Source organism: Caenorhabditis remanei, chromosome X, assembly GCF_010183535.1.
Source record: "Caenorhabditis remanei strain PX506 chromosome X, whole genome shotgun sequence".
Lineage (NCBI taxonomy): Eukaryota > Metazoa > Nematoda > Chromadorea > Rhabditida > Rhabditidae > Caenorhabditis > Caenorhabditis remanei.
The window spans coordinates 15,619,916-15,635,639 of NC_071333.1; the positions used below are offsets into that span (position 1 = coordinate 15,619,916).

Genomic DNA, 15,724 nt, shown 5'->3' on the forward strand with positions numbered 1-15,724 from the left:
CTTTTTTGTAGCCAACTTTTTCACTTTTTCAACGCTATTGGAATTTAATGAAATTCTTTGAAATAAACAAAGTTACAATGTCTCAAAGTGATTCGACCAAAAAATCGCTACAAAAGTGAAAAGTGTATGAAACTTTTTGGAAACGGAGTTGTTTTTCATGAAACATACTGTTCAGTTTTAGTCTTTATAAGGTTTATCTTATGTTGAAATATTGTCGACAATCTCGCGTTTCACTGGGAAATTAACTTGATACAAAAAAGGAGGGCCCTCTTCTGAACAAAAAAGGAAAAACGACTCCCAGCTCACACATTAGTCTTGGAGTGAACAAAAACACATATTTAAAGCAATTTCCTAGGTTTTGGCTTAATTAAACTGTCATCATCATTGAAGCTTAACATTTTAAAAATTTGAAAAAAAAAAAAATTTTGACAAAAACTCAAAATTTTAGCAGGATGTAATAGAGTTATTAAAAGAAATGCAATACAAAAAATGTTCAAAAAATTGTGTTCTATTCATTTTCATAAAGAAAATTAACTAATGTTTAGTTTTGAAAATTTCAGTACTTTACATGGGCTCTTTTCGACTTTTGCGAAGACTTAAAATTTATTCAAATATTTTTTATTTGTAAACTCATTAAAAGACTTTTGTTTTACATAAAGTTTGCCGAGGGGGATTTTTGTTTTAAGAACCGAAAATTTTAAAAATACAGAAAAAATGCTCCAAAAAATTGGTTTTTTGCAAATAACTCGACAAATTTTTTTTGAAATGTTTCGAAACTTTGCGGAAAAACTATTATAAACGTCTATGAACTACACTAAAAAAATTGGGCTTCTACGATTTAAAAGAAAAAATTTAAGTTTTGCACCTTTGAGCACCTACAGTAACCCAGGGACCGGTAGACGGGCCCCAAAATTTTGCATATGGGTTACCAAAGACCCATAGTACATGCACACAAACTGTGTAAACACTATCATACCTGTGGGCTCTACGCCCCTACATACAGGGGTGATGCTCGAGTCTTACGGAGAATAGGTTATATATTCTCTATATTCATAGTTTCCCTAAATCCCCGTCCCCATTCCACAAACTTACTGACCTTTGTGTCTTCCATTGCAGCGTTTTCCTGTTTTTCTGAGGTTGGAAACATTGCAAAACATTCCACGCACTTGGGATGGCAGACAGTTTCCTGAAATAAAAAAACCCTCTGCCACAGAAGCTGAAAAGCAAATTCGCAAAGATCAAAGCGTATAAAGCCCAGAATAAAGCCTCTGGAATGAAATTCCTTTAGACAGGCATTTGAAATGCCGCGATTTTAATTGAAAGCATGCAATATTTCCAACAGAAAAATCCCCGAAAATCCCGCTTCAGATGTTCAGCTGATGAGCTTGTCTCCCAGAAAAAAGCTATAGTAAAAATGAAGCAAAAGAATGATAGGAAAGATGAAGAAAGCACCAGAGTTGTAGCGTCAGTTCGTCTACGGAACTGACCTTTTTTATCATTCCAGCAAAACAATCGTGATCTGATGGTAGAAGAGAGAATCGGTTGAACAGAGATATCAAGTTGACTTCAGGATTGCCGAGAAACCTGAAAATATCAGAGTTGACTCAACTGTATAGTCAAGCCTTGAGTTGATTATCGAATTGGACACTTCACCGTTAGTATACCATGTTTTTAATACGACCGCGTGCTCGTGTGTACATAAAATAGCAAGTCAACTTAGATACAATTCTAATGCTATTATTTGTTTTCTGAACATCATCGGGGAAAACATTAAGCATCCTAATCAACTCAACTTTGAAAAACTGGAATGCATCCATTTTGATCAGGTTCTCCACGTCAGTCTCGAAAACAATAATCTATTCTCACTGGCTGAGAAATCCGTGCGTTGGTGTATTGTAGGTTCCAGGCGGCGACGAATTCTGAAACAAAACAAATACAGCTGGTTTTCCCTCCTTCTGTGACTAATCTTTGTTCTATAGTAGTACAAAAAAGCCAGGAATACTCTACAATCGTGTAATCCAGGAAACAAAACAAAAGATAAGAGAGCGATAGGGGGAGGAGGCGCATAAGTCTTTCGACGGAAAAGCTGAAATAACTGCACGTCGTTTCCCGGAGGAACTAGGAGTGGGCGGAGTCTGAAAAAGAAATTACCAACGCGAAGCGACAGTGTGCACCGGTCATTCTAACTAACTGCAAAAGAGAGAAAAGTGATGAAGAAAAGCACAGAAAGAAATAAAAAAGGAGAAATCGTTCTTTCTAGAAGTCAGAGCAGAATAAACTAATCGTACCAAAAAAAGTGATATTAGAGATAGAGAAAAAAGAATGGCTGGGATACGAATACTAATCGTGAGAACAAAATGAAACGAGACGACAAGATGAGCAGTCATACAAATAATTGTAGCAGGTAGAACGTAGAATGAGAGAAAATCCAGACAAAAAATGATATCTTATGAGCAGAAGATGAGGACTTTCGAAAAAAGAAGAACTGAATAACTGAAATACAAGACAGCTATTCAGCTCTGAAAAAAAAGAGAAGAAACATACATTGAAATAGTTTAACTACAATCTAGAAACGAGCGCCGCTCAAACTATGTGGCTATACTATCACGCTTGATCTGGAAGACGCAAGGCAAAAAACAAACGTACCGTTAAACAGTTGTGCTTTTTTTTGAGCTCTGAGCATCCATACTGACATCACCATTCTGTCATTTACTCTATACAGTTGTAGAATGTGATTCAAAGACTCTTTTCAACAGGGACACAATTGATTGGACGAATTTGAAAAAAACGAACGAGACAGAAGCAAGACAGAAAGGAGACGCAGAATATTGTCAGCCACCGGGCGGGAAACATTTTAATGGCGAGTGCCCGGCGATTTCAAGAATGGAGAAAGAGCGGGTCTGAGAAAGAAAGCAAGAACGAAAGGCGACAGTAAGCGCGGACTATTCTGGCTAGTGGAGAGGGAGATAAAAATAAAAGACAAACAACAGTTTCACTCCTAATAAGTTGAGTTTAAGAAACAGGACCCGACTGGGCTAGTAATTGAATGATAAGATTTCGGTGTTCTTAATGTTGCAGCACAACTATCCATTCAGTGATATGAGGAAAAAAGAAAAAATGACTGACTGATAGGCGAACACTGATCGTGTGACTATTGAGAGATTTTTTGCATATTGTGTTTTAAAGATTCTCTGCTACCGAGGTCACTATTGATTGGATGATGTGAGGAGAGAGAAGCAGGAGGAGGTGGAGGCGCAGAAGACGGTCGAAGCGAAAAACAACTGAATGGGCGGAGCCTGAGAGCGACGAACAAACAGCGACAGTAGACATCAACCACTCCAAACGATAGTAGGGTAGAAGGAGAAGAAATGACCGATGGTTTTGTCGCCGCCGAGTTTCCCAGCATGTATCGCGTCGACCACAGAGATTCGGCAGTTTTTGCGTCGGCCGGAGGGATTTTGCAATTGCCGGATTTACCGCGCAAATCATTGATAGTTTTTAACGGTCAGGAGTTGAGCAGAAAATGATCGATGTTTTTCAATACTACTCTTTATACAAGAATGCCCCTTTAGTCAATTATCGGTCTATCCAACTTTAAAAAAAAAGACCCAAGCCGCCCATGCAGGAAGAATTTAAAAAACAGATATTCGACGCTTAATAGTGTGACTGCTATTAAAAATTTTTATAAAAAGGGTGCGTATGGGAACCTTACAACAAGAGAAAAGATCTTAACTCAACCATAAATAACAGAAAAACTGATAAGAAGGTGAGAAGCGGAACTGAACGTGCAAAGAGGAGGTTGACGTACTGTACTGAAACTGTATTGGTGGATTGAATGAGATGGTAGCTAGTGGAGGACAACTAGAAGAAGGCATAGAGATATCAGAGTAGGGCAAAATGTGAAGAAAAAGATCAAGATACTCTTTGAAAACTTGTTTCTTATGCTTGACAGAACTTGCAGAAGTTTCCCACCAACTAAATCCTGATTAAAGGAAACTAACCGCAAGGTGTTTCAGATATCCTCCAACCACGAGTGACATCATCCATCCTGCAATATTGCGTTGTCATCGGTGCCGTGAAGTTCCTCTTGGGAGAGTCTCTGCAATAAAGGACACTATAGATTAGAGGAACCGAAAACGGACGGGTGGAAAGAGATCACAAGACGTACAATCGCTATATGCCAAGTAAAAACACAACTGAGCGGATGGCATGCTCCCGGTAGTAGAGTGGGGCGGATTCTCAAAAAAAAACGGCGGACCGGAGATCACCGTAGGCATCTACTCGTCCCACCAGGAGAGGCGAGACAAAAGGATCATGAAGGAGGAATAGGAATAGAGAATTCAGAGAACCATTCCAACCAGAGGGTATTGAGTCATAAAGACAAAATTGATTGGAACAAAAAACTCAAGGAGAGAGAATAGAGTGGAGGAGGCGAAGACGGACTCTACCAGCATGTTGATAACAGTTGAGTGGTATGGTGGAATATTCAGGGAACCATTCTAACCAGAGAGAGTTGAGAGCGCCCGACCGTAGAATGGGGCGGAGTCTCAGTCAGAAACGGCGGACCGGTGGCCACCATGCACATCTCAACTAACAGAGAGGCAAGAGTGTAGTATTATGGAGGAGGAGCAGAAAATTCAGGACACTGTTCCAACAAGAAAGTGTTAAGTCATAACGACAAAATTGATTGAAACAGAGAATTGAAGGAAAGAAAATAGAGTGGAGGAGGCGCAGACGGATTTTACCAGTATGTTGACAACATGGTGAGATCACACGGGCCGAGTGAAAGGGGCGGAGTTTTCTGCAGCATTGACGAGGAGACAATGACGACGGGCGTTGACTTCTTCAACCAACTAACGGCAGACAATCTTCCCCGTTCGTAGTATGGGGCGGAGCCTTAGAAAGATACAACGGACCGGAGACCACCGTAGGCATCGGCCACTCCCATCAGCAGAGGGGAGACATGATAGAGGAACAGAGAATTCAAGAAGTTCTCACAAAAACAAAGCATTGAGTCATAACAACTAGAATGATAACCAGAAAACAGAATGGAACATTCAAAGGTGACAGTGAAACTCTGTATAGAAATCGAGTATAAGGAACGGATGAAGTTGAATCCAATTCAAGAGGCGCAGATGGTGATTTACCGAATAGAAAACAGCTCAATGGGTATGGCAATAGCCTGAAGATCTTAAGATGTGACGGAGCCTGAGAATAGAGCGACGGAAGAGAGGTGGTCGTAAACACCAAATACTCCAGCAAGTGTGAAGGGAGTCGGAAAGCAAAAGAAATTAGGGCGTTAAGAAGAAATAGAGAAACAAGGGCACCATTACTCAAAAAAACCGACAATCGAGATTCGAAATAAACATAATTAGTATTGAACTTTTTGACGTTGTGCTCAACTTGGTCGAAAGTTTGAATGTGACAACTTTCGCTGGCACTACAAGATCATCCATATGTTGGTCGGTGTTGAAATTGGTGTGCATATGACCGATAAAACTATTGAATGGTATCACGAGGTTGAGAGGAGCGACAGAGTCAGAGAGGGAGAAGAGGAGTCGTTGTGAACACCGACTACTCTAAGCAATGTTAGTTTGAGATATGAGATGTGTCGTAGAAAGATAGAAAAGCAATAGAACCGTCTCCAATAAGCAACCCCCGTCGAGAATAGATAGTTGAAGAATGAAAAAAAAAACAGATTGAAACGAAAATAAGCACGTGAAATCACAGTCAGAAAAGTGAACCCAGGAGGAGGAAAAAGAGGAGAAAAATCAGAATAGTACGCTTCCAAGAAATATGTTAGGGCTCGAAAAAGAAAACTCCCTATAAGTTCCTAGGACAAGAGTACAAACTAATTTACGCTTTTACATGATAATTGGAACCTGAAATAGACGTACCGCTCGAATGTGCTCCGTGTGTGATTTCAGAACGTCAAATCATATCATCCTTCTCGTTTTATCACGTAGTCCTCTGTGCCACGGTATCTCTCATTGAAGAGTTTTTGAAAATGGGTTTCTGTTTATCTCTTGCAGTTAAAATTGAATAACAGTTGAGTAGAGTTCGCGAGGAGGAGAGGAGAGGCACACACAACCATTCTCTGCCAAGTAGAAAAACACAACTGAATGAGTGGCGAGCGCTCGACAGTAGAATGGGGCGGAGCTTCAGAAAGAAACGGCGGAGCGGAGGTCACCGTAGGCATCGAACAATTCTAACCAGCAGAGGCGAGAAAGAAGTATTATGGAGGAGGAGCTGAGAGTTCAGGAAACCATTCCAAGCAGAGAGTGTTGAGAGCGCCTGGTCGTAGAATGGGGCGGAGTCTCAGTAAGAAACGGCGGACCGGAGGCCACCATGCACATCACTACTAGCAGAGAGGCGAGAGAGGGAAATATCATGGAGGAGGAGCGGAGAGTTCAGGGAACCATTCCAACAACAGAGTATTGAGTCATAACGACGAAACTGATTGGAATGGAAAATTGACGGAGAGAAAATAGTGTGAGGGAGGCGCAGACATATTCCATCAGCTTGTTGAAAACAACGCTGAATGGTATGATGAGATCAGACGAGAGATAAAAAGAGGTAAAGTCTTGAGAAAAACTGACGAAGAGGCGACGATGACGTGCTTCGACTTCTCCAGCTAACAGACGGATAGACAGTCTCGCTCAACAGCAGATGTCTCACTCTACTACCAAGTTGAAAACAAAAGAATAGAATGGTGAGCCGCCGTGGCTCGTAAAAAAAGGCGGGATTTTCAGAAGAATTGACAAGGAGGGAATGACTATGAGTTTTGATGCATTCAACTAGCAGACGGATAGAGAAAAACGGATTTTGTTGAGTACTAAAACTTTGGGAAAACGTTAGGTAGGAAACGAACAACTACCGTACCTTACTAAGAACAGGGGACCATATTCCAACATTGACACTGGCCAAAAATAGCATCTATCTCCGATAGACACTAAGTATAAAAACAAAAAGAGAAGCAGTCTCGTGAACTTTCTAAAGGTCGCATGCTTGAATGTGACAACTTTCACTTTTGGTTGTAATACAAGATCATCCATATGGTGATCGGTGTTGAAATTAGTGAGAAGATATTCGACAAAGCTACCGAATAGTATTACGAGGTTGTGAAAAGCAACGGAGTCAGAGTGGAAGAAGTGGTTGTAAACACCGACTATTCCAAGCAATTGTAGAGTAAAAAATTTAAAGATATGAGATATGTGGAGGAGTGGAGGAAAGATAGAGAAGCTATAGAACTGTCTCAAAGAAGCAGCTGCCGGTCGAGCATAGATAGTTGAAAAAGGAAAAAACTAAGTGAAACGAAAACTGGCACGTGAGTTCAAAAACAGAGAAACCAACGCAGGAGTGGGAAATATGGCAGAAAAATTGAAACTAGAATAGTACGCATAGTAGATGGATGTTATTTTCATGCTTTTCAGAACTTAGGTAAATATCCTTACTACCGAATTCTTAAGACAAGAACACTAACTAATCTATGCTCTAACATGACAATTGGATAAACATACCGTTCTAATGCGTTTCGTGTGTAATTCAGATATCCTCGAGCGTCAAATCATATCATCCTTCTTGTATTATCGCATTGCTTTTTTCAGTACGAAGATTTTTTTTTGAAGAGCCTCTGTAATGAAGGATATTGTCCATTTGGTGAAAAGGGAGGAACGGATGAAAGAAGTTTGACGAGGAGAAGAGAGGCATACAACCATTCTCTGCCAAGTAAAAAAACACAACTGAATGAGTGGCGAGCGGCCGACAGTAGAATGGGGTGGAGCTTCAGAAAGAAACGACAAAGCGGAGGCCACCGTAGGGCATCGACGATTCCAACTAGCAGAGAAGTATCATGGAGGAGGAGATGAGTGTTCAGGGAACCATTCCAAGCAGAGATTGTTGAGAGCGCCCGGTCGTAGAATGGGGCGGAGTCTCAGTAAGAAACGGCGAACCGGTGGCCATCATGCACACCACTACTGGCAGAGAGGTGAGAGAGATGTACCATGGAGGAGCAGCTGAGAGTCCAGAAAACCATTCCAACCACAGAGTATTGAGTCATAACGACATAACTGATTGGTATAGAAAATTGACGGAGAGACAATAGAGTGGGGAGGCGCAGACGAACTCCATCAGCATGTCGAAAACAACTAAATGGTATAGTGACATCACGAGGGAAATAAAAAGAGGCGGAGTCTTGAGAAGCATTGTCGAAGACGCAACGACCAAGTGCTTCGATTTCTTCACAGACGGGTGGACAGTCTCGCTCGACACCAGATGTCTCATTCTACTACCAAGTTGAAACCAACAAAATGTGTAGTATGGTGAGCCGCCGTGAGTCGTAAAAATAGGAGGGGTTTGTAGAAGATTGACGAGGAGGTAACGACGATGAGCTCCGATTCATCCAACTAACTGACGAGTAGAAGGAATAACGGAATTGTTGGGTACGAAAACTTTGGGAAGTATATTGCAACGAAACTGTCTTGAAGTTAGTCCATTGAATGAAACACAATGGTTGAGAAGGTAAAGCGTTCTGGCAGATAGTCACTGAACTACCGTACCCCACCCTGGGCAGGTGGTCATTTCTTTACATTCTACTCAAAACATGCTTGAGTGTCAAAACATGTTTGAATGTAAAGACAGAAAAACATTCTAGTACACTACTTGGAGGTCAGTGTGACAATTCTCACATATCATTAGATTCATCAGTATTACAGATGAATCTATAAGTATGTTGATCAGAGTTGAAATTGGTATGCAGACGACCTGCAAAGATGATGGTGTTTGGAATGTGAAATTGGATACTCTATTATAGTTGAACATAATTAGTTCAAAACGTTTATGAGATGGGACTCGATGGATTTATTGCTGGATACGCAATTTTAATTGAGCAGTATTAGTTTCAAACTTTCACGACATAGTAAGCGGTGGGAGTTGCAATTTTTGAGCCTGTTGTGTTTCTCCAACAGGTGGTAGAAGAAGAAGACAGATTTGAAAGAAAGGAGATGGGATAGTGAAAAACCTGGAGACCCGATTTATTGAATAGTCATACTAGGAGTTCACACCGCCTATACGCAAAGAAAACAAAATCCAACAAAAAAAATGAGGGGAGAGGAATAGTTGGCATACGAGTTTTCATTGTGTCACTGGTATGCGATTTCAGTAGAAGAAGGGTGCGGGTGGAAAACTCTTAAAAAGAGAAGAACCGTGGCTTCACCATAAATATCAGGAAAACTGACATAAAGATGAGATGCAGAACTGATCGGGCAGAGATGAGATGGGTGTATGATTTAGATGAACGGAGCCTGAGAATGGAGCGACCCGGTACAAGAAAACCTACTAATCCACTTTCTAATTTATTTGTGCAAACCTGAGATAGGCGTACCGTTCTGAGTTGTTCCCTGTGCAATTTAAATGTCCTTGAACGTCGAGTGAACTTTCTAGAGCTCATATAAAAGAGATTAGATGTTTTAATGTTTTAGTTTTGAATCTTTATTACATAGCGCTCGATGGATTTGTTGTATGACCTTCATGTCTGACAAGGGGAGTCTTTGGAAACGCCACTTTCAAACGAGCTATAAATTTGTTCATAGGTATTTTCGACCACGGGAGTCCATTTCTGCAGTCAAAACCTGCTAAATGTCTCTGTGAGCCGAGCTATGAGCTTTTAAACTTTTTGTATAGATAAGCTTTTTCAAATGAAATTCTAAATCGACAAGTAGTATACGCTAGATTTTCTTTTTTTGCAACTTACAAACACAGGTAAACCGCTGGGGAACACAACATCAACTGAGCAGTGGCGTATATACGTCCGATTTGGAATTCCATGTGAAAAAGCTTGCCCATAAGAAAAGTTTAAGAGCTCATAACTCGGCTCACAGAGACATTTAGCGGGTTTTGACTGCAGAAATAGACTCCCCGTAGTCAAAAATACCTATAACCAAATTTATAGGTCGTTTGAAAGTGGCGTCTCCAAAGACTTCCCTTGTGAGAGGTATCTGTAATAATGAAGGATGAAACTAAAAAATGGAAATTGAAAAGCGAGAGTAACATTGCAGGTGATCTTTACGTCCAGGTTGAAAACAATTGAATGGACAGTTAAATCATCGGAAAATGAAACATAAGTGAACTATGCACAGTTTGAACTAATGACCGAGATACAGAAAAGTATTAGTAGCTTTAGTCGTTGAATGCATTGCCGTTATTGGATTCACTTCCACCATTCAACATTTTTTTCCTTTCATGTTTGCTCAAATTGGAACGGAAAAAAATCACTGAGAAACGGAGGGTCATAAACTAATAAAAATGAGGAAATTTGTGAAGGTCATGAAAATAGTGTTACGGTAGGAATGGGAAACAGCCATTAAGAACCAATAACGTGTGAGAAGAAATTGAAGAGGATGGGAACCAAAATGGAGAAAAGAATTTTGAAATCGTACATTTTACAAACGGATCCAACGTAATCCAGATCCAAGACCGAATTCGGTGATGTCAGTTTTGTTTGAAAAAATGGAAAAATGAGGAGTCATTCGTTTTTATGTCAACATTTTCGCTGTTCCCGCTCTTCTCCCCATTTTTCGATGCTTAATTAGCTATACAGTCACTCCATCTTTTTTGCTCGGGTTGCCCCCAAGTTGTCAATCAAAAACGCTTGCTCCTCGAAGAAAACGAGATTGACCTCATCTTTTGTTATACACATCCTAAAATAAACGAAGCTGGTACCTTCTCAACACTCACTCACTCATCGTCCCACTAAAACGAGACCACCAATTTTTCTTTTTTTGCGTAAAAACGAGGAAAAAACAAAATATGCGATTCGCAGAGGTTTTGAATGGGACGTCAGAGACAAAACGTTAATTTTTCGGAAGGGAAGGGAGTGAGATGTAGATTGGCTAGGATTTGATATTTAATTTTGAGGTTTAATGTCAGCAATGGGTATAAAAAGAATTTGAAATATACGAACAAAAAAATAGCGGAATGTGAAAAGGGCAAACGTCTGAAAAGTGGGTTAGAATATTTGTGATGTGTTATGATTTCTGAGTTATGATCTCATACATGTTTCATTTGAATGAAGTGATATGTAATTAGTTATCAGGATAACAGTTACTTCACGTTTAGGAATCCCAACTTACACGACAAAATCAATGACAATCAGACTTGCAACGGGTCGGGCAGGGCCAATCTGAGATATTTCACCGACCGGGTTTCAGTATACAAACTTGAAAATTTGAATGTTGGAAATTTTTTAATATTTTTTCCGCACAAAAGTCAAATTTTTCGAATTTTTATTCCTTTTTACCGCATAAAAGTCGAATTTTTTCAATTTTTTCAATTTTTCTTCAGTTTCGGCAATCCGGCAATCCGGCAATTGCCGATTTTAAGAATCGGCAACTTTCGGCAACTTTCGGCAATTTTCAGCGACATGTAATAATAAGGATTTTTCCTAAGTCGGGAGAAAAAAAAAGCGAGCACAGTACACTGTATATCGCCAGTGACAGTTGCTTCGAATAAATTAAAGTATTTTCCCTTTTTTTTCGGAAAATATTCAAAAAATTCATTTAGAAAATCGAAAAATATCTATGTTTGAAATATCCATTTTTCAACGTAGACATTTAAACTAATTTACACATTGTCTCTCCCGGTATATTGTCAGAGGGATTGTTTTTCACGTCTTACCATCTGCCTCCTTATCTCCTTGGGAAATCGGTCCGAACGGATGACTTTGGCGGAAACTTGGAACCTTGAACGGTAGGATAAGAGGGCCCACCTGTCCTTTGCCAGATGACTGTGTTTTTTTGTTTTTGTTTGACCTCATCAACCTCTTTCCTCCTTTTTCCGTGCCCTTTCCCAAGAGAACATATAATAGATAGACACTTGCCTATTGTCTCATTACTGTTAACACAAACCACCTTCTTACTTATCTCCTTGGAAATCACTGATCCTATTAGACCAACAGATGGCTGTTTCCTACTAGACTCCGCCCACTGGCCCCCAGTCTTCTCATCATTATCTTCTTGGCTCAGTCGTCCACCATCTTTCCGTACTGGATGGTGACTCTTCTATCTTCTTTTTTTGGCCATCTTTGAGATATCCACATAACCATGATTTATCTCGTACTATATTCCCTATTTTCTCAGTTCGTTTATGAACTAATGTTTTCTTTTTCAGTGCTCAAGCACAGTGCATGAAGAGCGAACCGACCGGCTTGATAGATAAAAAACGGTCGAGTGCAAGAAACGGTGGACAAGAAATTAATGGATCAAGAGGAATCAAATGACGATCAATTTGATAGACGTAAGTTAAAAACCCTAGAATCGAGATACTTTATCGCTCTTAACTTTGACTTCCCCCACCATTCTTATCTGTGTCGGTACCGGATAGACTCGTCGATCAGAGGATGTAGTAGTCTATAATACCCGGGCTGAAGTTTTCTTCAGTAGACGCGGGTTTGAATCCTCCCGGGTTAGAAATCAACAAAATTATGATTGAAATTCCTAATAACAGGACTTTTCTAAATCTAGAAATCAATAAAATATGATTGAAATTCCTAAAAACAGGGTACTTTTTTTGAAATTTACTTCCCCTACCATTCTTATCTGTGTCGGTACCGGATAGACTCGTCGATCAGAGGATGTAGTAGTCTATAATACCCGGGCTGAGGTTTTCTTCAGTAGACGCGGGTTTGAATCCTCCCGGGTTAGAAATCAACAAAATTATGATTGAAATTCCTAATAACAGGACTTTTCTAAATCTAGAAATCAATAAAATATGATTGAAATTCCTAAAAACAGGGTACTTTTTTTGAAATTTACTTCCCCCACCATTCTTATCTGTGTCGGTACCGGATAGACTCGTCGATCAGAGGATGTAGTAGTCTATAATACCCGGGCTGAAGTTTTCTTCAGTAGACGCGGGTTTGAATCCTCCCGGGTTAGAAATCAACAAAATTATAATTGAATATCCTAAAAACAGGACTTTTTTTTAAATATAGAAATCAATAAAATTATGATTGAAGTTCCTAAAAAGCAGGGTACTTTTTTTGAAATTAACTTCCCCCACCATTCTTATCTGTGTCGGTACCGGATAGACTCGTCGATCAGAGGATGTAGTAGTCTATAATACCCGGGCTGAGGTTTTCTTCAGTAGACGCGGGTTTGAATCCTCCCGGGTTAGAAATCAACAAAATCATAATTGAATATCCTAAAAACATGACTTTTTTTTTAAATCTAGAAATCAATAAAATTATGATTGAAATTCCTAAAAACAGGAATTTTCTAAATCTAGAAATCAATAAAATTATGATTGAAATTCCTAAAAAAAAAGGACTTTTCTAAATCTAGAAATCAATAAAATTATAATTGAAATTCCTAAAAACAGGGTACTTTTTTTGAAATTAACTTCCCCACCATTCTTATCTGTGTCGGTACCGGATAGACTCGTCGATCAGAGGATGTAGTAGTCTATAGTACGCGGGCTGAGGTTTTCTTCAGTAGACGCGGGTTTGAATCCTCCCGGGTTAGAAATCAACAAAATTATAATTGAAGATCTTAAAAACAGGATTTTTTTTTTGAATCTAGAAATCAATAAAATTATGATTGAAATTCCTAAAAACAGGAATTTTCTAAATCTAGAAATCAATAAAATTATGATTGAGATTCCTAAAAACAGGACTTTTCTAAATCTTGAAATCAATAAAATATAATTGAAATTCCTAAAAACAGGGTACTTTTTTTGAAATTAACTTCCCCCACCATTCTTATCTGTGTCGGTACCGGATAGACTCGTCGATCAGAGGATGTAGTAGTCTATAATACCCGGGCTGAGGTTTTCTTCAGTAGACGCGGGTTTGAATCCTCCCGGGTTAGAAATCAACAAAATTAAAATTGAATTTCCTAAAAACAGGAATTTTCTAAATCTAGAAATCAATAAAATATGATTGAAATTTCTAAAAACAGGGTACTTTTCTAAATCTAGAAATCAATAAAATTATGATTGAAATTCCTAATAACAGGACTTTTCTAAATCTAGAAATCAATAAAATTATGATTGAAATTCCTAAAAACAGGGTACTTTTTTTGAAATTAACTTCCCCCACCATTCTTATCTGTGTCGGTACCGGATAGACTCGTCGATCAGAGGATGTAGTAGTCTATAATACCCGGGCTGAGGTTTTCTTCAGTAGACGCGGGTTTGAATCCTCCCGGGTTAGAAATCAACAAAATTATAATTGAATATCTTAAAAACAGGATTTTTTTTTTGAATCTAGAAATCAATAAAATTATGATTGAAATTCCTAAAAACAGGAATTTTCTAAATCTAGAAATCAATAAAATATGATTGAAATTTCTAAAAACAGGGTACTTTTCTAAATCTAGAAATCAATAAAATTATGATTGAAATTCCTAATAACAGGACTTTTCTAAATCTAGAAATCAATAAAATATGATTGAAATTCCTAAAAACAGGGTACTTTTTTTGAAATTTACTTCCCCCACCATTCTTATCTGTGTCGGTACCGGATAGACTCGTCGATCAGAGGATGTAGTAGTCTATAATACCCGGGCTGAGGTTTTCTTCAGTAGACGCGGGTTTGAATCCTCCCGGGTTAGAAATCAACAAAATTAAAATTGAATTTCCTAAAAACAGGAATTTTCTAAATCTAGAAATCAATAAAATATGATTGAAATTTTTAAAAACAGGGTACTTTTCTAAATCTAGAAATCAATAAAATATGATTGAAATTCCTAAAAACAGGAATTTTCTAAATCTAGAAATCAATAAAATATGATTGAAATTTCTAAAAACAGGGTACTTTTCTAAATCTAGAAATCAATAAAATTATGATTGAAATTCCTAAAAAAAAAGGACTTTTCTAAATCTAGAAATCAATAAAATTATAATTGAAATTCCTAAAAACAGGGTACTTTTTTTGAAATTAACTTCCCCCACCATTCTTATCTGTGTCGGTACCGGATAGACTCGTCGATCAGAGGATGTAGTAGTCTATAATACCCGGGCTGAGGTTTTCTTCAGTAGACGCGGGTTTGAATCCTCCCGGGTTAGAAATCAACAAAATTATAATTGAATATCCTAAAAACGGGACTTTTTTTTAAAATCTAGAAATCAATAAAATTATGATTGAAATTCCTAAAAACAGGGTTCTACGTTCAAAAACAAAACAAATTTTTTTGCTCCTTGAGCACCTACAGTACTACCGTAACCCGGAGCCCAAGCGCAAAAATTTTTGTATGGGTTACTAATTACCAATAGTATCTGTTTTTATAAAAGTCTTGCCCTAGGGCACACGCTGATCGAGTCTTACTGAGAACGCGTATAACCGAATGGTGTGATGAATAGAACTTGAAAGTGGCACCTGAGAAATGGATAAGTGATAAGATTCCATTGCTCTAAAAGAAAGAGCCATATTGAACAAATATTTTCAAGTAATAGATTTTGAATCATACTAATATTGTTTTAGGCCGTTTTAAGAAGGGGAAGTACAAAGCTACGCTCAGACTGACTAAACCGCTAACGATCATAGCTAGAAGATAGGTGTGGGCTGTTATTAGATGTATAGAGCTAGGTATCGATGATCATCGATTTCAGCTCAGCTAGCGCTCTACTGAACTGATTACTGTAGCCTAAAGATGTTTCTCCAATCTCCCTTCCTCAACAACTGTCTAAAACAACAACTTCTTACTTTTCCCTTTATTCAAATCAAAACACT

At 38.6% G+C, this 15,724-nt stretch overlaps 1 protein-coding gene across 1 annotated transcript; it reads left to right on the forward strand.

Moving 5' to 3' along the window:
• Positions 1-7,746: 7,746 nt before the first annotated feature.
• Positions 7,747-8,812, forward strand: GCK72_025110 (uncharacterized protein; the record flags this gene model as incomplete). The annotated part of the gene is made up of 2 exons (XM_053736200.1): positions 7,747-7,987; positions 8,715-8,812. 2 exons carry the CDS (start codon positions 7,747-7,749, stop codon positions 8,810-8,812), a joined length of 339 nt encoding a protein of 112 aa, XP_053579766.1.
• Positions 8,813-15,724: the final 6,912 nt, after the last annotated feature.